The sequence below is a fragment of the Somniosus microcephalus genome, chromosome 12 (assembly GCF_052327205.1).
Source record: "Somniosus microcephalus isolate GS21.2 chromosome 12, FLI_Smic_1.0, whole genome shotgun sequence".
Taxonomy (NCBI): domain Eukaryota; kingdom Metazoa; phylum Chordata; class Chondrichthyes; order Squaliformes; family Somniosidae; genus Somniosus; species Somniosus microcephalus.
The window spans coordinates 780742-806152 of NC_140998.1; the positions used below are offsets into that span (position 1 = coordinate 780742).

At 53.4% G+C, this 25411-nt stretch overlaps 2 protein-coding genes across 5 annotated transcripts in view; one reads left to right on the forward strand and one right to left on the reverse strand.

Moving 5' to 3' along the window:
- Window positions 1-21961, reverse strand: part of syne3 (spectrin repeat containing, nuclear envelope family member 3) — a 156751-nt gene extending 134790 nt beyond the window's left edge. For 2 of the 4 annotated variants that reach the window (XM_086002506.1, XM_086002504.1), the window contains exons 1-4: window positions 21812-21958; window positions 19455-19615; window positions 2224-2396; window positions 934-1243 (exon numbers count right to left, since the gene is read on the reverse strand). In XM_086002506.1, coding sequence (XP_085858632.1) covers window positions 934-1243; window positions 2224-2396; window positions 19455-19601 — 630 coding nt within the window. In that variant the 5' untranslated portion in view covers window positions 19602-19615; window positions 21812-21958. Of the gene's footprint in view, window positions 1-933; window positions 1244-2223; window positions 2397-19454; window positions 19616-21811 lie in introns of all 4 variants that reach the window. The other 2 variants (XM_086002507.1, XM_086002505.1) reach the window with 2 other exon arrangements.
- An 86-nt stretch (window positions 21962-22047) lies between these two features.
- The window catches only part of pomt2 (protein-O-mannosyltransferase 2), a 242484-nt gene continuing 239120 nt past the window's right edge, over window positions 22048-25411 (forward strand). The window contains exon 1 of the mRNA XM_086002508.1: window positions 22048-22295. Within this exon, the coding sequence (XP_085858634.1) occupies window positions 22090-22295 (206 nt within the window). The 5' untranslated portion in view covers window positions 22048-22089. The remainder of the gene's footprint in view (window positions 22296-25411) is intronic.

Consider the following 25411-nt stretch of genomic DNA (forward strand, 5'->3'; position numbering starts at 1 on the left):
TATAAAATATTCATTCAGTGTTTTTGCCATCTCCATATTTCCCACCATTAATTTCCCGGTCAGGGACGTGGACGTGAGTCTAGATTCAGATCAGCCATGATCCTATTGAATGGCGGAGCAGGCCTGAGGGGCCGTATGGCCGACTCCTGCTCCTAGTTCTTATGTTCTTATGACAGCCAGAGCAGAGCGACAGCCAGGCAGAGCGACAGCCAGGGCAGAGCGACAGCCAGGGCAGAGCGACAGGCAGGGCAGAGCGACAGGCAGGCAGAGCGACAGGCAGGCAGAGCGACAGGCAGGCAGAGCGACAGCCAGGGCAGAGCGACAGCCAGGCAGAGCGACAGCCAGGGCAGAGCGACAGCCAGGGCAGAGCGACAGCCAGGGCAGAGCGACAGCCAGGGCAGAGCGACAGCCAGGGCAGAGCGACAGGCAGGGCAGAGCGACAGGCAGGGCAGAGCGACAGGCAGGGCAGAGCGACAGCCAGGGCAGAGCGACAGCCAGGGCAGAGCGACAGCCAGGCAGAGCGACAGCCAGGGCAGAGCGACAGCCAGGGCAGAGCGACAGCCAGGGCAGAGCGACAGCCAGGGCAGAGCGACAGCCAGGGCAGAGCGACAGCCAGGGCAGAGCGACAGCCAGGGCAGAGCGACAGCCAGGGCAGAGCGACAGGCAGGGCAGAGCGACAGCCAGGGCAGAGCGACAGGCAGGGCAGAGCGACAGGCAGGGCAGAGCGACAGGCAGGGCAGAGCGACAGGCAGGGCAGAGCGACAGGCAGGGCAGAGCGACAGGCAGGGCAGAGCGACAGGCAGGGCAGAGCGACAGGCAGGGCAGAGCGACAGGCAGGGCAGAGCGACAGGCAGGGCAGAGCGACAGGCAGGGCAGAGCGACAGGCAGGGCAGAGCGACAGGCACAAAAGAAGAGGGAAGAAGTGTGACCAACCTGTGATTTTATCTCAAGCTCTTCGTGATCAGTTTTTAATTTTTGCTGTGCTTCCTCATTGAGCGTCTGATCTTCAGTCTTCGCGAACAAGGACCCTGATTCCTGGATGAGTCGTTTTAGCAGAGCTGCCTGGTTGAAGATGTTAGTGAGCAGCATTCTGTGATGGTTTAACTGGAACTTCTTCTCCTTTAAGCCCAGCTGTGATTCAAGATCAGGCTCCAGCTTCTGCTTTATCTTGATCAGCCAAAAAAAATACTCCTCCCTCGCCTTCAAATACTCAGACCAGTGCAGCAAAACCCACTCAATCCGACTGCGAAAAGACAAATAAAATCACCATTAATCAGTCACACACCGCGTCCACCGCACGGACGCTCCGCGTCCCGTGTCAGCTGCGCGCCCCCCGCGTCCGCCCCGCATCCGCGCCCACCCCGCGTCCGCTCCGCGTCCCCCGCGCCCCGTGTCCGCTCCGCGTCCCCCGCGCCCCGTGGCCGCTCCGCGTCCCCCGCGCCTGCGTCCCCCGCGCCCCGTGTCCGCTCCGCGTCCCCCGCGCCCGCTCCGCGTCCCCCGCGCCCGCTCCGCGTCCCCCGCGCCCGCTCCGCGTCCCCCGCGCCCCGTGTCCGCTCCGCGTCCCCCGCGCCCGCCGCGCCCCGTGTCCGCTCCGCGTCCCCCGCGCCCCGTGTCCGCTCCGCGTCCCCCGCGCCCCGCGTCCCCCGCGCCCCGCGTCCCCCGCGCCCGCTCCGCGTCCCCCGCGCGTCCCCCGCGCCCGCTCCGCGTCCCCCGCGCCCCCTCCGCGTCCCCCGCGCCCCGTGTCCGCTCCGCGTCCCCCGCGCCCCGTGTCCGCCTCCCCCGCGCCCCGTGTCCGCTCCGCGTCCCCCGCGCCCCGTGTCCGCTCCGCGTCCCGTGTCCGCTCCGCGTCCCCCGCGCCCGCTCCGCGTCCCCCGCGCCGCGTCCCCCGCGCCCCCCCGTGCCCGCTCCGCGTCCCCGCGCCCCGTGTCCGCTCCGCGTCCCCTCCGCGTCCCCCGCGCCCCGTGTCCGCTCCGCGTCCCCCGCGCCCCCCGCGCCCCGTGTCTGCTCCGCGTCCCCCGCGCCCGCTCCGCTTCCAACACGGATTTTGTAAAAACCAACAAGTGGGCTGCTTGATGCTATACACCTCGGGTTGGTCAGTGACACCTCGTTCTCCGGTTGTGGAGGAGTCGTGCTGGGAGCAGGGATATCCTGCACATAAACTTAGATTGTGAACCTGAGCAATGGGCAATGAAAAGATTTCCCTGAAATCTGAGGAGCCGCTACCTGTGGCAGTGGACCATGTGGATCTGCGTGTCCTCCCACAGGCTTTTCATCTGTTTCAGTGCCGCGTGGATCTCACGCCTATTCTCATCATTGCTGTCCTGCAGGAGTGACTCCGCCTTTACCAGCGCCATCTGCAGCCGGATTCTCCCTTCAGGCTCCTCCGCCAAGATCTCCTGTCCCATGGAAAAAACCAACGGTCACTGTGTTTAATCCCTGTAACATTCTCAATTATCACATTAAACAGTCAGTGTTGAACCAATTTCTCAGACATTAATAAAAATCAACAGATCATTTTGTTGCTCTTACACTCTGTTGCTCTTACACGAACGTGACTGCAGATCTGGAGGTCTGGAATACCCCACACTACTGTAAAAGCCCCTTTTGTATCTCAAAACTCCACCATAATCACTCTGTCTGCACTCCTTCAATCTTCGGACCTTTGTTTACTGACAGCAGTGGCACATGGGCCACGAAGACTACTTGCTCTCCCTAGCCTCGCACATAGGTCCCTTACCCCCAGTAACTGGGAGGCAACCAAGCTCCTGGGGCTGGCAGCAAAAACTGCTTCCATTACTTCTTGTTTAAATATAGAAAATACATTGATCCCCCCGCCTGGTTACCCACCCCCCCACAGCCTGGTCACCCCCCCGCCAAAGCCTGGTCACCCCCCCCCCCCAACCCCCCACAGCCTGGTCACGCCCCCCCCAACCCCCCACAGCCTGATCACCCCCCCCCCCAACCCCCCACAGCCTGGTCACCCCCCCCCCACACAGCCTGGTCACCCCCCCCCCACCAGCCTGATCACCCCCCCCCACAGCCTGGACCCCCCCCCCCCACAGCCTGGACCCCCCCCCCACACAGCCTGGTCACCCCCACACCCCCAACTCCCCACAGCCTGGACACCCCCCCTCCACAGCCTGATAACCCCCCACCAACCCCCCACAGCCTGGTCACCCCCCCCCCCCCCAATCCCCCAGTCTGGTACGCCTCCCCGATCGCCCAGCCTGGTACACACACACGCCGACCCCGATCCCCAGCCTGGTATTAATTAATATTGATTAAAGAAACAATTACAGCAGTGAGGAGGGATGATATCTTAGAAGAATCATCCAATGAGGCCATATGGGTTGAACCGAAAAGCAGAAAAGGGGCAATCACACTGCTGGGAGTGTACTATAGACCCCCAAACAGTCAGAGGGGGATAAAAGAGCAAATACGTAGACAAATTTCTGAGATGTGCAAAAATAGGGCAGTAATAGTAGGGGATTTCAACTTCCCTAATATTAACTGGGATAAAATTCGTGTGAAAGGTATAGAGGGAGCAGAATTCTTAAAATGCATTCAGGAGAACTTTTTTTTAGCCAGTACCTAGCAAGCTCAACAAGAGAGGGGGCTGTTCTGGGCCTAGTTTTAGGGAATAAAGCTGGGCAGGTGGAAAGGGCATCAGTAGGAGAACATATTGGTGTTAGTGATCATAATTCAGTTAGATTTAGCGCAGTGAGCCTAACATTGGTCACTGGGAAAATGCTGGAATCCATTATTAAGGAGGTAATAGCAGGACATTTAGAAAATCATCAGACAATCAAGCAGAGTCAACATGGTTTTATGAAAGGGAAATCGTGTTTGACAAATTTGCTAGAGTTCTTTGAGGATGTAACAAACAGGGTGGATAAAGAGGAACCAGTAGATGTGGTGTATTTGGATTTCCAGAAGGCATTCAATAAGGTAACATAGAAACATAGAAGATAGGAGCAGGAGTAGGCCGTTCGGCCCCTCGAGCCTGCTCTGCCATTCAATGAGATCATGGCTGATCATCCAAATTCAGTACCCTGTCCCTGCCTTCTCCCCATATCCTTTAGCCTTAAGAAATATATCTAACTCCTTCTTGAATATATTTAATGAATTGGCCTCAACTGCCTTCTGTGGTAGAGAATTCCACAGGTTCACCACTCTCTGGGTGAAGAAATTCCTCCTCATCTCTGTCCTAAATGGCTTACCCCTTATCCTTAGACTGTGACCCCTGGTTCTGGACTCCCCGGCCATCGAGAACATCCTTCCTGCATCTAGTCTGTCTAGTCCTGTTAGAATTTTATAAGTTTCAATGAGATCCCCTCTCATTCTTCTAAACTCCAGCGAGTATAAGCCCAATCGACCCAATCTCTCCTCATACGCCATTCCTGCCATCCCAGGTATCAGTCTGGTGAATCTTCGCTGCACTCCCTCCATGGCAAGAACATCCTTCCTCAGATAAGGCGACCAAAACTGCACACAATACTGAAGGTGTGGTCTCCCCAAGGCCCTGTACAACTGCAGCAAGACATCCTTGCTCCTGTACTCGAACCCTCTTGCTGTGAAGGCCAACATGCCATTTGCCTTCTTAACCGCCTGCTGCACCTGCATGCTTACCTTCAGCGACTGGTGCACAAGGACACCCAGGTCTCGATGCACTTCCACTTCTCCCAATCTATTGCTGTTCAGATAATAATCTGCCTTCCTGTTTTTGCCACCAAAGTGGATAACCTCGCATTTATCCACGTTATATTGCATCTGCCATACATCTGCCCAATCACCCAACCTGTCCAAATCATCCTGGAGTTTCTCGGCATCCTCCTCACAGCACACACGCCCACCCAGCTTTGTGTCATCTGCAAACTTGGAGATATTACATCTAGTTCCCTCGTCTAGATCATTAATATATATTGTGAATACTGGGCGGCCTGCTGGTGGCGCTGTCCAGGGAGAGAATAATTACTCGGGCATGGGCCCAGCTTGCTCAGGACATTCTTTAACTGAAACTAGTGAAGGACACAACTAGATCTCCATGTTGAAAAACAGTTGATTAAAGCCTGGTTTAATACTCAGACCAAGGGCCCAGTAGTTTTCTTACGTCAATTTAATCAACTGCAACCCGCTCCACGCTCTGAGTGATTTGGGAACAGACAGCTACGATTCAAATTGCAGAAGGGAACTCGGACGTAGTAACTAATCTATCATGGAGACACTACTCAGACCCTCCCGCCTCGACCTGGACCCGAATTCACTTACAGCTGCTAAGGTATGGAAACACTGGTATCGTACCTTCAGCAACTTCCTCGAGGAGTGTGGCGAGAATGTTCCTAATAAGTTACGAATGCTTGCCAATTATGTACCCACTCATGTGTTTGACTATATCGAAGACTGTGTAGACTATGACTCCGCTATCCAAACAGTACAGCAACTATATGTTAAGGCCCCAAACACAATTTTTGCTTGGCACCTACTGGCCACAACTCGACAACAACCCGGGGTATCACTTGACGAATTCCTTCAAGAGCTTCGCAGGCTCAGCAAAGATTGTAACCCTAAAGCTGTCTCAGCTGAGCAGTACCGGGAGGAATTAATTCGTGACTCTTTTATTAACGGAATTGCTTCTCCCCTCATACGCCAGCATCTGCTGGAGAATAAAACCCTTGGGTTACAAGCTGCCTATAACCAGGCATATTCTCTGGACTTAGCTCAAAAAAATTCAGATGCCTATTTTTTACCATAGGCACGGACTGCTGCTACCACTTTGTGACTCCCCCGCTAAGCCTCAGGCGGAAGCCCTCACTGATGACGACCCTGCTCTAGCGGCATCTTGGCAATCTAAAAAGTGTTTCTTCTGTGGAGGTGCATTCCATTATAGGAAATTTTGCCCTGCTCGTAATGCAATCTGCAATCATTGCAGTAAGAAAGGTCACTTTTCTAAAGTTGATACACTATCAATTCCTCATAAAAGACAGAGTTAATTAATAGGCTTTTATTAGCAAAGAACAGAGCATGCCTCTCGTGGTAGCCTGGTATCCAAAAGGGCAGGGGGCTGCAGAGCAGTCACCTTTATACCCGGGCATGTGGGTAGAGCCAGGGGCGGAGTCAGCTGAGGCATGCATAGACACAACAGTGTGCAACAAGAACAACTACAACAACAATAACAACAGTGGTTTACCACATTCACCCCTTGTTTAAAATTGAGTCCGGCGGGGTGAAGTGTACTAAAAGTTCGTGTAATTAAGTCTATCAGGTGGCCTTGTATGCCATCCTGATCGTCGTAGCAGCGGCGGTGATGGTGCAGCATCCAACGCCGAACCTGGCGTCTCGTTGAGAGGTTGTGTAGTCAATGGCGGGTCCTGGGGCTGCCGCATGCCATCTACAGGGGTCGGGGTGTGGGTAGTGGTGGGTGGCGATGGTGGTGTCTCAGGGGCACCCGAAGGTGCGAGGTCTCGTGTGGAGACTGTGTCCTCCCGCCCGTCCGGGTACGCTACGTAAGCAACCTGGGGGTAGGCGTGGGTAGTGGTGGGTGGCGAAGGAAGTGTTTCGGGAGCACCCGAAGGTGCGAGGTCTCGTATGGAGACTGTGTCCTCCCGCCCGTCCGGGTACACCACGTAAGCGTACTGAGGGTTGGCGTGGAGGAGGCTCACCCTCTCGACCAGGGGGTCCGTCTTATGGGACCTCACGTGCTCCTGCAGTAGGACAGGTCCTGGAGAAGTCAGCCATGTCGGTAACGAGATCCCCGATGTGGACTTCCTGGGGAAGGAGAACATTCTCTCGTGAGGGGTGGCATTGGTGGCTGTACAAAGCAGTGACCGAATGGAATGGAGCGCCGCAGGGAGGACCTCCTGCCAGCGAGAGGTCGGAAGGCCCTTAGATTTCAAGTTTAAAAGGACTGCCCTCCAGACCGTCGCATTCTCTCGTTCCACCTGGCCATTCCCCCGGGGGTTGTAGCTGGTGGTCCTACTTGTAGCAATACCTCTCGTGAGCAGGTACTGGCGAAGTTCGTCGCTCATAAAGGATGAGCCCCTGTCGCTATGAATATAGCTAGGGAAACCGAACAAGGCGAAGAGGTCATTCAGACATTTAATGACCATGGTACTGGTCATGTCTGAGCAAGGGATGGCAAACGGGAAACGGGAGTACTCGTCAATTATATTGAGGAAGTACACATTGCGGTCGGAGGAGGGGAGGGGCCCTTTAAAATTGCCGCTCAGCCGCTCAAAGGGGCGCGTGGCTTTGATCAGGCTTGCTCTGTCTGGCCTATAAAAATGCGGTTTGCACTCGGCACAGATTTGGCAGTTCCTGGTCATGGTCCTGACCTCCTCGATGGAGTAGGGCAGGTTACGGGATTTGATGGTGAAAAAACCTGGTGATCCCTGGGTGGCAGAGGTCATTGTGGAGGGTCTTCAGTCTATCAACCTGCGCGTTGGCGCATGTATCACGTGATAGGGCATCTGGGGGCTCATTGAGTTTCCCGGGCCAGTACAAGATATCGTAATTGTAGGTGGAGAGTTCGATTCTCCACTTCAAGATCTTGTCATTCTTGATTTTGCCCCTCTGCTTATTATTAAACATAAAAGCTACTGAACGCTGGTCAGTGAGCAGGGTAAATCGTTTTCCGGCCAGGTAATGCCTCCAATGTCGCACCGCTTCCACAATGGCCTGGGCCTCCTTTTCGACAGAGGAGTGTCGAATCTCGGGGCCCTGGAGGGTCCTTGAGAAAAAGGCCACGGGTCTCCCCGCCTGGTTAAGGGTTGCAGCTAGGGCAAAGTCGGATGCGTCGCTCTCCACTTGGAAAGGGATGGACTCATCCACTGCGTGCATTGTGGCCTTCGCAATATCTCTTTTTATGAGAGTGAAGGCTGCACCTGCCTCTGCTGTCAGAGGGAAGGAGGCGGACTTGATGAGGGGTCTGGCTTTGTCCGCATAGTTGGGCACCCACTGAGCATAGTACGAGAAAAACCCTAGGCATCTCTTCAGTGCTTTTTGGCAGTGGGGGAAGGGGAGCTCCATAAGGGGGCGCATCCTGTCGGGGTCGGGGCCGATGACTCCGTTCTCCACTACACAGCCAAGAATGGCAAGGCGCGTGGTACAAAACATACATTTGTCCTTGTTGTATGTTAGATTCAGCCGCTGGGCCGTACGGAGGAATTTCTCTAGATTAACATCATGGTCCTGCTGGTCGTGGCCGCAGATGGTGATGTTGTCTAGATAGGGGAAAGTGGCCTGGAACGCGTTCTGGTCACCCATCCGGTCCATCTCCCGTTGGAAGACTGAAACCCCGTTGGTGACGCCGAAGTGAACTCTGAGGAAGTGGTAGAGACGACCGTCAGCTTCAAAAGCTGTGTACTGGCGGTCCTCAGCCCTGATGGGGAGCTGGTGGTATGCCGACTTCAGATCAATCATCGAGAACACCCGATATTGTGCTATCTGATTGACCACGTCAGATATGCGGGGGAGTGGGTATGCATCCAACTGGGTGTAACGATTGATCGTCTGGCTGTAGTCAATAACTAGGCGCTGTTTTCCGCCAGTCTTCACCACCACTTGTGCTCGCCATGGGCTGGTGCTACTCTCAATAATCCCTTCCTTCAGGAGTCTCGCTACCTCGGATTTAATGAAGCTCCTATCCCCGGCACTGTAACGCCTGCTTTTGGTAGCGATGGGCTTACAGTCGCGGGTGAGGTTAGCGAACGAGGGGGGGGGGGACTTTAAGGGTGGAGAGGCTGCAAATGGTGCGCGGCGGGAGATTTAAAAACTGCTGGCTGCAGACTGTGAGTGGGGGGAGGGGTCCGTCGTACGCTAATGTGACACTCTTAAGGTGGCACTGGAAATCCAACCCCAGTAGAACGGCAGCGCAGAGATGGGGCAGGACCAGAAGTTTAAAATGTTTGTATTCTGTGCCCCGTACTGAAAGGGTCACTACACAGTAGCCACCGACATCCGCTGACTGGGCTTTGGAAGCCATAGAGATCCGATGGCGCGTCGGCAGGACCGGGAGAGAGTAACTGCGCACCGTGTCGGGGTGGATAAAGCTCTCTGTGCTCCCGGTCAAAAAGGCAGGTAGTGGCGCGGCCGTTTACCGTAATGTCCATCATGGACCTGGACAGTTGATGAGGGAGAGATTGGTCCAGCGTCACGGAGGCCAGCGTATGGTCAAGCAAGTCGACGTGATCGTCAGATGAGGCGGTGGTCGAGTCCGGGTCCCCCGTGATTGAGGTTGGAGACGTCCAAGATGGCGGACAAAATGGCGGCGCCCATGATCCCGATCCCCACGCGGCTGGGGGAGCCCAAGATGGCGGACAAGATGGCTGCCCCCACGGTTCGCACGCGGCGCTGCTGGCGTTAGCAGTTTTACCTTTGCAGGCACTGACAGTGTCCTTTCTTCCCGCAGCCGGAGCAGGTAGCGTTTCTCGCCGGGCAGCGTGCTCTGGGGTGTTTTGCCTGACCACAAAAATAACATTTCTGCGCCTTGGACATCGCAGCAGCAGTTGGAGGTGGCGGTCCCATGACCCAAGGTTGCGGCGTCCACGGTGCGGAGCGGTTAGGGGAGAAAGCGTCCATATTCCTGTGGGCCGTGTCGAGCGAGAGGGACACTGCCTTTCTCAGGTCCATTTCTCCCTTTTCCAACAGTCTCTGCCGGGAGTAGTCGGACCTTAGACCCGCAACGAAAGCATCTCGGATCAGTCCCTCCGTGTGTGCTGCGGCTGATACTTCTTTGCAATCGCAGCCTCGGCCGAGTATCCGTAGTACCCGTAGGAAAGCCTCCACCGATTCCCCGGGCTGCTGTCTGCGGGATCTTAAGAGGTGCCTGGCATAGACCGTATTTACCGGGCGTGCGTATTGCCCTTTTAGCAGACCGATAGCCGCCGCGTAGGTCGTCGCGTCCTGGATTATTGTATAAACTTGGTGGCTCACTTTTGAGGCCAGGATTTCCAGCTTGTTTTCGTCCAGGGTCACAGTTGAGGCTTGCAGGTAAGCCTCGAAGCAACGCAGCCAATGTGCGAATTTGGTCGCCGAACCCGCTTCTTGGGGGTCTAGGTCCAGGCATGTTGGTCTGAGGGCTCGCAGCAGCTCCTGCTGCTCAGCGTTTGGCGCCGTCGGGTGATGCAGCTCCTGCTGTTCAGTATTTGGACCGAGATTCAACATTTTGTTTTGCTAATAAAATTGATAGTGTATCAATTCCTCATAAAAGACAGAGAGTTAATTAATAGGCTTTTATTAGCAAAGAACAGAGCATGCCTCTCGTGGTAGCCTGGTATCCAAAAGGGCAGGGGGCTGCAGAGCAGTCACCTTTATACCCGGGCATGTGGGTGGAGCCAGGGGCGGAGTCAGCTGAGGCATGCATAGACACAACAGTGTGCAACAATAACAACAGTGGTTTACCACAAAAGTATGCTGGTCAAGAGCCTCTACTAGTGTTGCAGCTGCTATCTATAAAACTGCTCCTCCCCCAAGAACCACTGCTAGTGTTACAGCTGTTTTTCCCCAAAGCCTGTCCCATGCAGCCACGAGGGTTTCAGTGAATGGACAAATTTTGAGTGCATTAATCGACTCATGTAGCTCTGACAGCTTCATCAGTGAGCAGGCTGTCAGCATGTTAAAACTGTGTATTTACCCCTCGGACAGGGAAATTGCAATGGCTCCGACGACACTGACCAACTCTTCCGGCTTTTGTCTTGTCGACCTTATTCTCAATGGCCGCACTTATTTTTCCCACCCGGTTTGGGGTGCTCAAAAACCTATACAGTGATGTGCTCCTGGGACAGGATTTCCAGAAACAACACAAAAGACTCACTTTCGAGTCAAAGCAGGAGTTGACTATTTCCAAAGTACTGTTTTGTGTGCTTTCGACAGCATTCCCTCGACGAGCCCTCCTCGTTTGCCAATCTTTCTGCCCGATGTAAGCCCATAGTCACTAAATCACGACGTTTCAGTCAAGATGATCGATCCTTTATCGAGGCAGAAATATCTCGCCTTCTAGCCGACAGTATCATTGAGCCATGTTCATCTTCCTGGCGGGCTCAAGTCGTCGTTGTTAAAAATCCTCTGAAGCAACACAAGAAATGTCTTTGCATCGATTACTTGCAAACTATTAACCAGTATACCGACCTGGATGCCTACCCACTACCACGCATCGATGACATGGTCAATAACCTTGTCAACTACAGGGTATTTCCAACTTTTGACTTAGAGCACATACCATCAAGTACCGTTAAAGGATTCTGACAAAAAGTATACGGCCTTTGAGGCCAATGGTCGGCTTTACCAGTTTTGTCGCCTTCCATTTGGGGTCACCAATGGGGTGGCTGTCTTTCAACGGGCAATGGACAGCCTAGTCAAACAGGAGAACTTAACGGACACTTTTCCACATCTGGATAATATCACCATTGCTGGTCATGACCAGAAGGAACATGATGCCAACCTCCAGAAATTTCTTGACGTTCTTCGTCGTTGCAACTTAACCTTAAATGAGTCCAAATCTGTGAAATTAGTACCATCAGTCAACATCCTTGGCTACTGGGTGGGCAATGGTATCATCAAATCGGATCCGGAGCGACTTCGTCCGCTTCAGGAGCTCCCTTCTCCTATGAATCTCGGCTCTCTTTGTCGGGCCCTCGGCATGTTTGCCTATTATGCGAAGTGGATACCCCACTTTTCCGACAAGATCCAGCCCCTGCTTTGCGCAAAGTCATTTCCGTTGAAGGCAACGGCTATTTCAGCTTTCGACCTCAAGCGACAGCTGGAAAAAGCCACGCTTCGTTCCATCGATGAAAATATGCCTTTTGTGGTCGAGTGCAATGCCTCGGAGGTGGCGATCTCTGCTACCTTCAATCAAGGTGGTCGACCTGTTGCATTTCTGTCCAGAACTTTGCAGGGTAGCGAGCTCCATTATCCTCCTGTTGAGAAGGAGGCTATGGCTATCAGCGAAGCAGTACGTAAATGGAGTCATTTTCTCACTCGTCGCCATTTCACGCTTATAACTGATCAGCGGTTGGTGGCCTTTATGCTGGATAACCGGAAACGCACTAAGGTCAAGAATAACAAAATACAGCTCTGGAGGATGGAATTGGCCGCCTTTGGCTACACCATACATCATCAACCCAGCAAAGAGAATGTGGCCCCAGATAGCCTCACGAGTGCATTCTGCTCTTCCATGTCAACTTCGACTCTTACGGATCTTCATACTGCCTTGTGCCATCCTGGCGTTGCCCGTATGTTGCACTTTGTGCGATCTAAAAATCTCCCATTTTCTACGGAAGATGCGAAAAGAACATGCTCCACTTGTAGAATTTGCGCAGAATTAAAACCGCAATTGTACCGTCCGTCGGATGGCTCACTCATACACGCTGCACAACCTATGCAGCGGCTCAGCATTGACTTTAAAGGGCCATTGCCTTCCTCAACGCGAAACACCTACTTGCTCATTATGGTGGATGAATATTCACGCTTTCCCTTTGCTTTCCCCTGTCCCAATATGCTTACTTCCACAGTGATCAAATGCCTCGATCAGGTCTTTTCCCTTTGCAGTATGGCCAATTTCATCCACTCTGATCGGGGTCCCTCCTTCCTGTCAAGTGAACTCAAAAGTTATCTATCCCAAGGGGGAATCGCCACAAGTAAAATGACACTATCATCCTATTGGAAACGGACAGGTTGAGAGATACAATGCCATCGTTTTCCGAGTGGCAGGCAGTGACTAGTGGGGTACCGCAAGTAGGGTTGCAAAATTCTGGGAATTTTTAAAAAGAGGAAACTTTCCTTGGGAATTTTGAGTTTTTTTGCACACTGATGGTTTTTGTCTCTGACCCTTATATTACCTTTGTCATCAAAATAGACATACTGTTCCATACAAATAAAAACAGGCTTTCAAAACTTTATTTAGGTTATAATTTTGAACTTTATTGAACCCCCACAAAAAAGACCCATCTAAAATAAAATAAAGAGCGTCAGCTTATTTAGCCTGTAATTTATCCTTATTTTGTCCCTTTGAGTCTTCTACTCATGAGTCTTCTGAGTCTTCTACTCCTCATTGCTCCTCCTGATTCTCTGACTCTGACGTGTCCATTTCCTCCTCTGTGTCAGTGTCTAGCTGTGTGGTGGACACTTCTGTATCTGGCTCAATAAGTTGTAGGTTCGCCCGGATAGCCACCAGTTTCTCCACTCTCTTGTTAGTCAGCCTGTTGCGCACCTTTGTATGCGTATTCCCAAAAAGTGACCAGTTTCGTTCAGAGGCCGCTGATGAAGGTGGGATTTGGAGTATCACCGATGCAATAGGTGACAGGGCCTCAGATGCACAAAGTCCCTTCCACCAGGTATGTGCACTGATATGCTTGTATGATTCCCATATCCCATCCCCATTCCAAAGACCTTGCTTGGTAGAGAACTTTGCCCACATCCAGATTGAGAGGGTAGAAATCGCACTATAAGCGCTGTTGATCTGTTCTTCAGAAAAGTATTGGTCTCCCAACATGCTTTGGGTCCAGCATGTATGCTGCAGCATGAATCGGCTTGACACAAAATTCTTGACGCGTCTGTGTGAATTGAACAATTGCCTTCTCCTCTGCTTTGAGCAGCAGGGATGTGGGTAGGGCAATGCTGATTTGTTCTTTTAAAATCAGTAAAAAGCCTGAGAACATCTGACAAGACAGCGTCATCTCCTTCAATCTGAGCAATTGCAGATGCTACTGGTGAGAGTAGTTTAAGGCTGCTAACCACTCTCTCCCAAAACACATCATCCAGCAGTACTTTCTTGATGGTGGTTTCCATATCCCCAGACTGGGATATTGCCATTTCTTGCAGCTACTCCTTACCCTCCAGAAGGCTGTTGTACATTATGACAACACCACCCCATCTAGTGTTGTTGGGCAGCTTCAGTGTGGTGTTCTTGTTCTTTGTCATTTGCTTGGAGTTGTAGGTTGCTGCAACTACCTGTTTTCCCCTGACATACTTAACAACTTGCTTGGCTCTCTTGTACAGTGCTTCCATGGTTCTCAAACCCATGATGTCCTTGAGGAGCAGGTTAAGCCCATGAGCTGCGCACCCAATAGACGTAATATGAGGGTAGGCCTCCTCCACTTGAGCCCAAGCAGCCTTCATATTCGCAGCATTGTCAGTAACTACTGCAAAGACCTTTTGTGATCCAAGATCGTTGATGACCGCTTTCAGCTCATCAGCAATGTATGTGCCTGTGTGTCTGTTGTCCTTCGTGTCTGTGCTCTTGAAGAACACTGGGAGAGCAGTGGAGACGATGTAGTTTATGATGCCCTCCCCTCGTACATTTGACCACCCATCTGAGATAACTGCAACACAGTCTGCCATCGCTATCGTTTCTTTGAGCTTTCCTTGGACTCTGTTATACTCAGCCTCCAGCAAATAAGTAGACAAAGCATGTCTGGTGGGAGGACAGTATGCAGGGCGAATAACATTGAAAAATCTCTTCCAGTACACATTGGCTGTGAGCATGAGGGGTGAGCCTGTTGCATATACAGCTCGAGCAAGGCACTCATCTGCATTCTTCTGGCTATGGTTATCCATTGTATCAAAGAATCTTCTAAGTGGGCCAGGAGTTGCTGATGATAGGGAGCCTGATGCTGAATGAGAACCATCATCTTCTTGAATGGAAGCAGAGGAACTCTGGGCTGACTGCTGTGAGCTTTGAGTGAAGTTGTTGCATTTGGATAAATGCTGCTGCATCTTTGTGGCATTCTTTACATATGGCTTTCTACAGTGTTTGCACATGTACACAGTCTTTCCATCTTTAATGCCTGGGGTAAAATGCTTCCACACATCCGACGGTAAACGTGGCATTGTTCTATGCAGAGAAATAAAGGGCATTCATCTCTGTGTCGAACTGCGGTCGATCAGCACGATTGCAACAGGGTGAGTACATTTTTGCTGATGCTCCATGTGATGGAAGCATGACCTGTACACACACGACGCTACATCACCAATAGTGTATTATTTTGTATATTTTAAATTGAAGGACAAGAGTTCAACAAGTAACTGGTTTATTTGGTATAAAGTCTGATTTACTTACTGCATCATCACAACATCAGCAGAAAACAAAATGACTTCCCTCAGGACCCCTAACCTGGATCTTAAAAAAACTATAGCAGTCTTACAGATGCCTGCAGGCCAATCACAATTGGATATGCAAATATTACAAATAGAGGGAGCTAATCGCTCATCCACTCAATCAGGACACATTTGTTCACAGTCACACACAAAACTTGTAATTATTAAAACAAGCCAAGTAAGAAGATAAACATATATTGATTAAGAAATTCCTTAATAATTAAGATTCCATCTCTGTTAGTAATTTTAAGAGAGGACCTGTGGAAAAAAAAGAAATACAAAAAAAACAATATTATGCTAGCATGTGCTTTTTTGGGCAAAATTCCCAAGCTAAACTTCCCGTGGAAAATTTCCAGAAATTTACCGGAAACTTTCCACCCCTTTGCAACCCTAACCGCAAGGATCGGTCCTAGGACCCCAGCTGTTCACAATATATATTAATGATCTGGACGAGGGAATTGGATGTAATATCTCCAAATTTGCAGACGACACAAAGCTGGGTGGGAGGGTAAGCGGTGAGGAGGATGTCGTGAAACTCCAGTACGATTTGGACAGATTGGGCAGAAACATGGCAAATGCACTATAATGAGGATAAATGTGAGGTTATCCACTTTGGTGGCAAAAACAGGAAGGCAGATTATTATTTGAATGGCAATAGATTGGGAGAATGGGAAGTGCAGAGAGACCTGGGTGTTCTTGTGCACCAGTCGCTGAAGGTAAGCATGCAGGTGCAGCAGGCGGTTAAGAAGGCAAATGGTATGTTGGCCTTCGTAGCGAGAGGGTTCGAGTACAGGAACAAGGATGTCTTACTACAGTTGTACAGGGCCTTGGTGAGACCGCACCTTGAGTATTGTGTGCAGTTTTGGTCGCCTTACCTGAGGAAAGACATTCTTGCCATGGAAGGAGTGCAGCAAAGATTCACCAGGCTGATCCCTGGGATGGCAGGAATGACGTATGAAGAGAGATTGTGTCGATTGGGCTTATACTCACGGGAGTTTAGAAGATTGAGAGGGGATCTCATCGAAACCTATAAAATTGTATCAGGCCTGGACAGACTAGATGCAGGAAGGATGTTTATGATGGCCAGGGAATCCAGAACCAGGGGTCACAGTCTAAGGATAAGGGGTAAGCCATTTAGGACTGGAATGAGGAGGAATTTCTTCACCCAGAGAGTGGTGAACCTGTGGAATTCTCTGCCACAGAGGGCGGTGGAGGCCAGTTCATTAAATATATTCAAAAAAGAGTTGGATATATTTCTTAAGGCTAAAGGGATCAAGGGATATGGGGAGAAGGCAGGGACAGGGTACTGAATTTGGATGATCAGCCATGATCTCATTGAATGGCGGAGCAGGCTCGAAGGGCCAAATGGCCTACTCCTGCTCCTATGTTTCTATGGGATGGTTTCCTGGGCCAATATGTCGAGGAACCAACTAGAGACCAGACTGGGTATTATGTAATGAGAAAGGATTAATTAGCAATCTTGTTGTGCGAGGCCCCTTGGGGCAGAATAATCATAGTATTCTTCATTAAGATGGAGAGTGAAGTAGTTGACTCAGACTAGGGACCTGAATTTGAATAAAGGAAACTACGATGGTATGAGGCGCGAGTTGGGTAGGATTGATTGGGGAATGTTACTCAAAGGGTTGACGGTGGAAAGGCAACGGCAAACATTCAAAGATCACATGGATGAACTACAGAATTTGTTCATTCCTGTTTGGCATAAAAAGAAAAAAAAGTGACTCAACCATAGCGAACAAGGGAAATTAGGGATAGCATAAGATCCACGGAGAGGACATATAAATTGGCCAGAAAAAGCAGTAAACCTGAGGATTGGGAGCAGTTTAGGATTCAGCAAAGGAGGACAAAGGAATTAATTAAGAGGGGGGGAAATAGAGTATGAGAGTAAGCTTTCAGGGAACATAAAAACTGACTGTAAAAGCTTCCATAGATATGTGAAGAGAAAAAGATTGGTGAAGTCAAGTGTAGGTCCCTTGCAGTCAGAATCAGGGGAATTTATAATGGGGAACAAAGAAATGGCAGACAAATTAAATACATACTTTGGTTCTGTCTTCACAAAGGAGGACACAATTAGAAACATAGAAGATAGGAGCAGGAGTAGGCCATTCGGCCCCTCGAGCCTGCTCTGCCATTCAATGCGATCATGGCTGATCATCCAAATTCAGTACCCTGTCCCTGCCTTCTCCCCATATCCCTTGATCCCTTCAGCCTTAAGAAATATATCTAACTCCTTCTTGAATATATTTAATGAATTGGCCTCCACTGCCTTCTGTGGTAGAGAATTCCACAGGTTCACCACTCTGGGTGAAGAAATTCCTCCTCATCTCTGTCCTAAATGGCTTACCCCTTATCCTTAGACTGTGACCCCTGGTTCTGGACTCCCCGGCCATCGGGAACATCCTTTCTGCATCTAGTCTGTCTAGTCCTGTTAGAATTTTATAAGTTTCAATGAGATTCCCTCTCATTCTTCTGAACTCCAGCGAGTATAAGCCCAATCGACCCAATATCTCCTCATACGTCATTCCTGCCATCCCAGGTATCAGTCTGGTGAATCTTCGCTGCACTCCCTCCATGGCAAGAACATCCTTCCTCAGATAAGGTGACCAAAACTGCACACAATACTCAAGGTGTGGTCTCACCAAGGCCCTGTACAACTGCAGCAAGACATCCTTTTTCCTGTACTCAAACCCTCGCGCTACGAAGGCCAACATACCATTTGCCTTCTTAACCACCTGCTGCACCTGCATGCTTACCTTCAGCGACTGGTACACAAGGACACCCAGGTCTCGTTGCACTTCCTCCTCTCCCAATCTATTGCCGTTCAGATAATAATCTGCCTTCCTGTTTTTGCCACCAAAGTGGATAACCTCGCATTTATCCACATTATACTGCATTGGCTATACATCTGCCCAATCACCCAACCTGTCCAAATCATACTGGAGATTCACCAGACTGATACCTGGGATGGCAGGAATGACATATGAGGAGAGATTGGGTCGATTGGGCTTATAGTCGCTGGAGTTTAGAAGAATGAATGAGAGGGGATCTCATTGAAACTTATAAAATTCTAACAGGACTGGACAGACTAGATGCAGGAAGGATGTTCCCAATGGCGGGGGAGCCCAGAACCAGGGGTCACAGTCTAAAGATAAGGGGTAAGCCATTTAAGACAGAGATGAGGAGGAATTTCTTCACCCAGAGAGTGGTGAACATGAGGAATTCTCTACCGCAGAAGGCAGTTGAGGCCAATTCATTAGATATATTCAAGAAGGAGTTAGATATATTTCTTAAGGCTAAACAGATCAAGGGATATGGGGAGAAGGCAGGGACAGGGTACAGAGTTTGGATGATCAGCCATGATCTCATTAAATGGCGGAGCAGGCTCGAGGGGCCAAATGGCCTACTCCTGCTCCTATCTTCTATGTGTGGTTGATAATGAAGAAAGGAAGCTATCAATGGACTGGTCTGGTGGGCAGAACAGTGGCAAATGAAATTCAATCTGGAGAAGTGTAAGGTAATGCATTTCAGGAGGGCTACTGAGAAGTGCAGAAGATCAGAGGGACCTCGGAGTGCATGTCCACAGATCCCTGAATGTAGCAGGACAGGTAGATAAGGTGGTTAAGAAGGCATACGGGATAATTGCCTTTATTAGCTGAGGCATAGAATACAAGAGCAGGGAGGTTATGCTTCAACTGTATAAAACAGTAGTTAAGACTTCAGCCAGAAAACTGCGTGCAGTTTTGGTCACTACATTACAGGAAGGATGCGATTGCACTGGAGAGGGTGCAGAGGAGATTTACGAGGATGTTGCCTGGGCTGGGGAATTTTAGCTATGAGGAAAGATTGGAGAGGCTGGGGTTGTTTTCTTTGGAACAGAGGAGGCTGAGGGGAGACCTAATTGAGGTGTATAAAATTATATGGGGCCTAGAGTGGATGAGGAGGATCTATTTCCCTTAGCAGAGGGGTCAATAACCAGGGGACATAGATTTAAAGTAATTGGTCAGAGGTTTAGAGGGGAAATTAAAGAAATTTCTTCACCCAGAGGGTAGTGGGGGTCTGGAACTCTGTGCCTGAAAGGGTGGGTGAGGCAGAAACTCTCACCACATTTAAAAAGTACTTGGATGTGCACTTGGGATGCTCTAACCTGCAGGGCAAAGGACCAAGAGCCGGGAAGTGGGATTAGGCTGGATAGCTCTTTGTCGGCCGGCACGGACACGATGGGCCAAATGGCCTCCTCCTGTGCTATAGCTTTCTGTGATTCGATGACACACTCGGCACCTCTCCCCCCACACACCATGTCAGCCACTAGAGAAGGCAGAGCTTTCTGCCCAACCAGCTCTCCTCACCTCGGTCTCCCTCAGCCTGGCCTCCAGAGCAGCCTTTGGTCCATGCACATTGTCGCTGGCCTGGAGTCGTTGCTGGATCCTCAACATCCAGCACTCCGCCTCTGCACAGGATGTTTGGAATGCTCCCGCTGCCTCCTGCCGGCTCATCGCTGCTGCTGGAGCTGCAACCAGACATGGGAGAAATAAAGAATCAGAGAGCGGTTCCAGCTGGTCCCCCTGCCCGGGGCCGACAGCCCGGGGGGCCCCCGCTCCCCCACAGCCCTGAACCCCGCTCCCCCACAGCCCAGGGGTCCCCCGCTCCCCCACAGCCCGGGGGTCCCCCGCTCCCCCACAGCCCGGGGGTCCCCCGCTCCCCCACAGCCCTGAACCCCGCTCCCCCACAGCCCAGGGGTTCCCCGCTCCTCCACAGCCCGGGGGGCCCCCGCTCCCCCACAGCCCTGAACCCCGCTCCCCCACAGCCCGGGGGTCCCCCGCTCCCCCACAGCCCGGGGGTCCCCCGCTCCCCCACAGCCCGGGGGTCCCCCGCTCCCCCACAGCCCTGAACCCCGCTCCCCCACAGCCCGGGGGTCCCCCGCTCCCCCACAGCCCGGGGGTCCCCCGCTCCCCCACAGCCCTGAACCCCGCTCCCCCACAGCCCGGGGGTCCCCCGCTCCCCCACAGCCCGGGGGTCCCCCGCTCCCCCACAGCCCTGAACCCCGCTCCCCCACAGCCCGGGGGTCCCCCGCTCCCCCACAGCCCGGGGGTCCCCCGCTCCCCCACAGCCCTGAACCCCGCTCCCCCACAGCCCGGGGGTCCCCCGCTCCCCCACAGCCCGGGGGTCCCCCGCTCCCCCACAGCCCTGAACCCCGCTCCCCCACAGCCCGGGGGTCCCCCGCTCCTCCACAGCCCGGGGGTCCCCCGCTCCCCCACAGCCCTGAACCCCGCTCCCCCACAGCCCGGGGGTCCCCCGCTCCCCCACAGCCCGGGGGTCCCCCGCTCCCCCACAGCCCTGAACCCCGCTCCCCCACAGCCCGGGGGTCCCCCGCTCCTCCACAGCCCGGGGGTCCCCCGCTCCCCCACAGCCCTGAACCCCGCTCCCCCACAGCCCAGGGGTCCCCCGCTCCCCCACAGCCCGGGGGTCCCCCGCTCCCCCACAGCCCTGAACCCCGCTCCCCCACAGCCCGGGGGTCCCCCGCTCCCCCACAGCCCGGGGGTCCCCCGCTCCCCCACAGCCCGGGGGTCCCCCGCTCCCCCACAGCCCTGAACCCCGCTCCCCCACAGCCCAGGGGTCCCCCGCTCCTCCACAGCCCGGGGGTCCCCCGCTCCCCCACAGCCCTGAACCCCGCTCCCCCACAGCCCGGGGGTCCCCCGCTCCCCCACAGCCCGGGGGTCCCCCGCTCCCCCACAGCCCGGGGGTCCCCCGCTCCCCCACAGCCCGGGGGTCCCCCGCTCCCCCACAGCCCTGAACCCCGCTCCCCCACAGCCCAGGGGTCCCCCGCTCCCCCACAGCCCAGGGGTCCCCCGCTCCCCCACAGCCCGGGGGTCCCCCGCTCCCCCACAGCCCGGGGGTCCCCCGCTCCCCCACAGCCCGGGGGTCCCCCGCTCCCCCACAGCCCTGAACCCCGCTCCTCCACAGCCCGGGGGTCCCCCGCTCCCCCACAGCCCGGGGGTCCCCCGCTCCCCCACAGCCCGGGGGTCCCCCGCTCCCCCACAGCCCGGGGGTCCCCCGCTCCCCCACAGCCCGGGGGTCCCCCGCTCCCCCACAGCCCTGAACCCCGCTCCCCCACAGCCCAGGGGTCCCCCGCTCCCCCACAGCCCAGGGGTCCCCCGCTCCCCCACAGCCCGGGGGTCCCCCGCTCCCCCACAGCCCGGGGGTCCCCCGCTCCCCCACAGCCCTGAACCCCGCTCCCCCACAGCCCGGGGGTCCCCCGCTCCTCCACAGCCCGGGGGTCCCCCGCTCCCCCACAGCCCTGAACCCCGCTCCCTCACAGCCCAGGGGTCCCCCGCTCCCCCACAGCCCAGGGGTCCCCCGCTCCCCCACAGCCCGGGGGTCCCCCGCTCCCCCACAGCCCGGGGGTCCCCCGCTCCCCCACAGCCCGGGGGTCCCCCGCTCCCCCACAGCCCGGGGGTCCCCCGCTCCCCCACAGCCCGGGGGTCCCCCGCTCCCCCACAGCCCGGGGGTCCCCCGCTCCCCCACAGCCCTGAACCCCGCTCCCCCACAGCCCGGGGGTCCCCCGCTCCCCCACAGCCCAGGGGTCCCCCGCAGCCCCGCTCCCCCCTGCGCTGGGAGTCCTGGGCCTGCGGGAAAGGCCGCTCCTCAGGGCGGCACAGACACCCGCCGGGACAGTGACGGGTCTGGGACATGGCCCTAGCCTCACCTCCTCCTGCCCGTCGCCCCTCTCAGCCTCACCCAGCCCGCTCTCCGCCGCCTCTCTCGGGCTTTTCTGCTGCCCGGCCCGGTCCGGTCCGCCGCCTGCCAATCACCCGGTTACCGCGCTGCGTTGGCCGGGGCGGGGCGGGGCGTTGCCGGGCACCCAATCACGGTCCAGCCTGCCACCTTGCTGCCCACTGATTGGTTGAGCCGGTGGGCGGGGCGTTGGTCACCGCGCATGCCCAGTGGCACTGCTCCGGTTGCCCGGGAAGCGGCGGCAGCGCCATGTCTGCGGGAGAGGTCGCGTCAAGTCAGGATTCGGGGCCGCGGGAGGCGGAGGGCCCGGGCTGCAAACTGGAGTCGAGCAACGGGCCGGGGTGGCCGCTGGCGGGCGGGGTTGGCGGGCTCGGGGCGCAGGGCCTCCTCCTGCTGGTGAGCGCGCTGTCATTCCTCAGCCGCTTCTACCGACTGGCCGAGCCCCGGCACGTCTGGTGAGTGCGGGGGGAGTGGAGGCGTGTTGTGGGGTGGGGCCGTATTGTGTGGGCGTGTGTGGAGCGGGGAGCGTGTGTGGGGCGTGCGGCGGGTGTGGGGCGAGGGGGTTTGCGGGGGACGGTAGGAGGGGTGGAGAGGGGAGGCGGTAATCCGGCACCCTCGGGATCATGCCGGTAAAATTCCGAACCATTGAAGGTGTCGAAAGTCACCACAAACACCACCACTACCTCCTTCTCTTCCTGCTGCTGCCCTCCCTGTGCCCCTGTTGCCCACGGGCGGCTCGGGCTCCATCGCTCCGCCGAGCCGTCGGTGATGCTACGCGGTCCAGGCGCTGATCCTGACCCGGCGGCGGTCCCAGGACCCGAGCCGGACCCATCCCAGGGAGGGAATGTGACAGCGGGACCTTCCTCGTGCCGGACCGTCGGGTTCCGGATTACCGGGGTTGCACCTGTACTTAACCTAAAGGGTGTGACTGCCTCTTGGAACAAAGTGTCCAGGTAAAACTCCCCCTCCCTGATGCATCGCAATGTCTGCAGCTCGGACTCCAGCTCCACAATTCTGAGCCACAGTTCCTCGAGTTGCAGACACTTACCGCAGATGTGGTTGCTCGGGATCGCGATGCTCTCCACAAACTCCCACATGCTGCAGTTACAACACACCACCTGCCCTGCCATCTCTAACCTTGATTTGTTAATTAATTAGTTGAACATTTTATTCAATTGATATTTTAGTTTTATTTATTTTATTTTGTTTAAATTATTTTAATAAGTACTAGTGAGGTACAGTTTCTCAGCTCTTAATTTAACCCCTTTCCCTAACTTAGAGAGCAAAAAAGAGCTGTAATACTCACCAACCAATCACCTACCTGCTCTCCTGTGACGTCACTCTTTAACCTTGTTTTTGAATCGGTGCCTCGCACTGCCGCTGGTTTAATTCAGGTCCGCTCTCGGACCGCTCTTTATCCTCTCGCCTCTGCCTTATTTCAGGTCCGCTCTCGGACCGCTCTTTATCCTCTCGCCGCTGCTTTACTTCAGGTCCACTCTCGGGCTGCTCTTTATCCTATCACCACTGCTTTAATTCAGGTCCACTTGCTGCTTTTTATCTCCTCCCAGATGGTATGAGGCGCGAGTTGGGTTGGATTGATTGGGGAACGTTACTTAAAGGGTTGATGGTGGATAGGCAATGGCAAACATTTAAAGATTGCATGGGTGAACTACAGAATTTGCTCATCCCTGTTTGGCATAAAAATAAAGCAAAAAAGGTGACTCAACCGTGGCTAACAAGGGAAATTAGGGATAGCATAAGATCCAAGGAGAGGACATATAAATTGGCCAGAAAAAGCAGCAAACCTGAGGATTGGGAACAGTTTAGGATTCAGCAAAGGAGGACAAAGGGATTAATTAAGAGGGGGGGAAATAGAGTATGAGAGTAAGCTTGCAGGGAACATAAAAACTGACTGTAAAAGCTTCTGTAGATATGTGAAGAGAAAAAGATTGGTAAAATCAAGCGTTGGTCCCTTGCAGTCAGAATCAGGGGAATTTATAATGGGGATCAAAGAAATGGCAGACCAACTAAATACATACTTTGCTTCTGTCTTCACCAAGGAGGACACAAATAACCTCCCAGAGATGTCAGGGAACATAGGGTCTAATGAGAGGGAGGAATTGAATGAAATCAGTATTTGTAGGGAAATGGTGTTAAGGAAATTGACAGGATTGAAGGCCGATAAATCCCCAGGGCCTGATAATCTACATCCTAGGGTACTTAAGGAAGTGGCCCTAAAAATAGTAGATGCATTGCTGGTCATCTTCCAAAATTCTACAGACTCTGGAACAGTTCCCATGGATTAGAGGGTAGCTAATGTTACCCCACTGTTCAAAAAAGGTGGTAGAGAGAAAACGGGGAATTATAGACTGGTAAGCCTGACATCGGTAGTGGGGAAAATGCTAGAGTCCATTATAAAAGATGTAATAGCAGAGCACTTGGAAAACAGTGACAGGATCGGACAAAGTCAACATGGATTTACAAAAGGTAAATCGTGCTTGACTAATCTACTGGAATTTTTTGAGGATGCAACTGGTAGAATAGATAAGGGAGAACCAGTGGATGTGGTGTATTTGGACTTTCAGAAGGCTTTCGATAAGGTCCCGCATAAGAGGTTAGCGTGTAAAGTTAAAGCACATGGGATTGGGGGCAAGGTACTGACTTGGATAAAGAACTGTCTGGCAGACAGGAAGCAAAGAGTTGGAATAAATGGCTCTTTTTCCGAGTGGCAGGCAGTGACTAGTGGGATGCTGCAGGGATCAGTGCTAGGACCCCAGCTATTCACAATATATATTAATGATCTAGACGAGGAACTAGATGTAATATCTCCAAGTTTGCAGACGAGACAAAGCTGGGTGGGTGTGTATGCTGTGAGAACATAACATAAGAACATAAGAAGTAGGAGTAGGCCGTACGGCCCCTCGGGCCTGCTCCGCCATTCAATAGGATCATGGCTGTTCCGAATCTAGACTCACGTCCACTTCCCTGTCCTCTCCCCGTAACCCCTAATTCCCTTATCTGCTAGGAAACTCTCTATCTCCATTTTAAATTTATTTAATGTTGCAGCTTCCGCAGCTCTCTGGGGTAGCAAATTCCATAGATTTACTACCCTCTGAGTGAAGAAGTTTCTCCTCATCTCAGTTTTGAAAGGGCAGCCCCTTATTCTTAGATTATGCCCCCTAGCTCTAGTCTCACCCATCAGTGGAAACATCCTCCCCGCATCCACCCGATCAAGCCCCCTCACAATCTTGTATGTTTCGATAAGATCGCCTCTCATTCATCTGAATTCCAATGAGTAGAGTCCCAACCTACTCAACCTTTCCTCATACATCAACCCCCTCATCTCTGGAATCAACCGAGTGAACCTTCTCTGAACCGCCTCGAGAGCAAGTATATCTTTTCTTAAATATGGAAACCAAAACTGCATGCAGTATTCCAGGTGTGGCCTCACCAATACCCTGTATAACTGCAGCAAGACTTCCCTGTTTTTATACTCCATCCCCTTTGCAATAAAAGCCAAGATTCCATTGGCCTTCCTGATCACCTGCTGTACCTGCATACTAACTTTTTG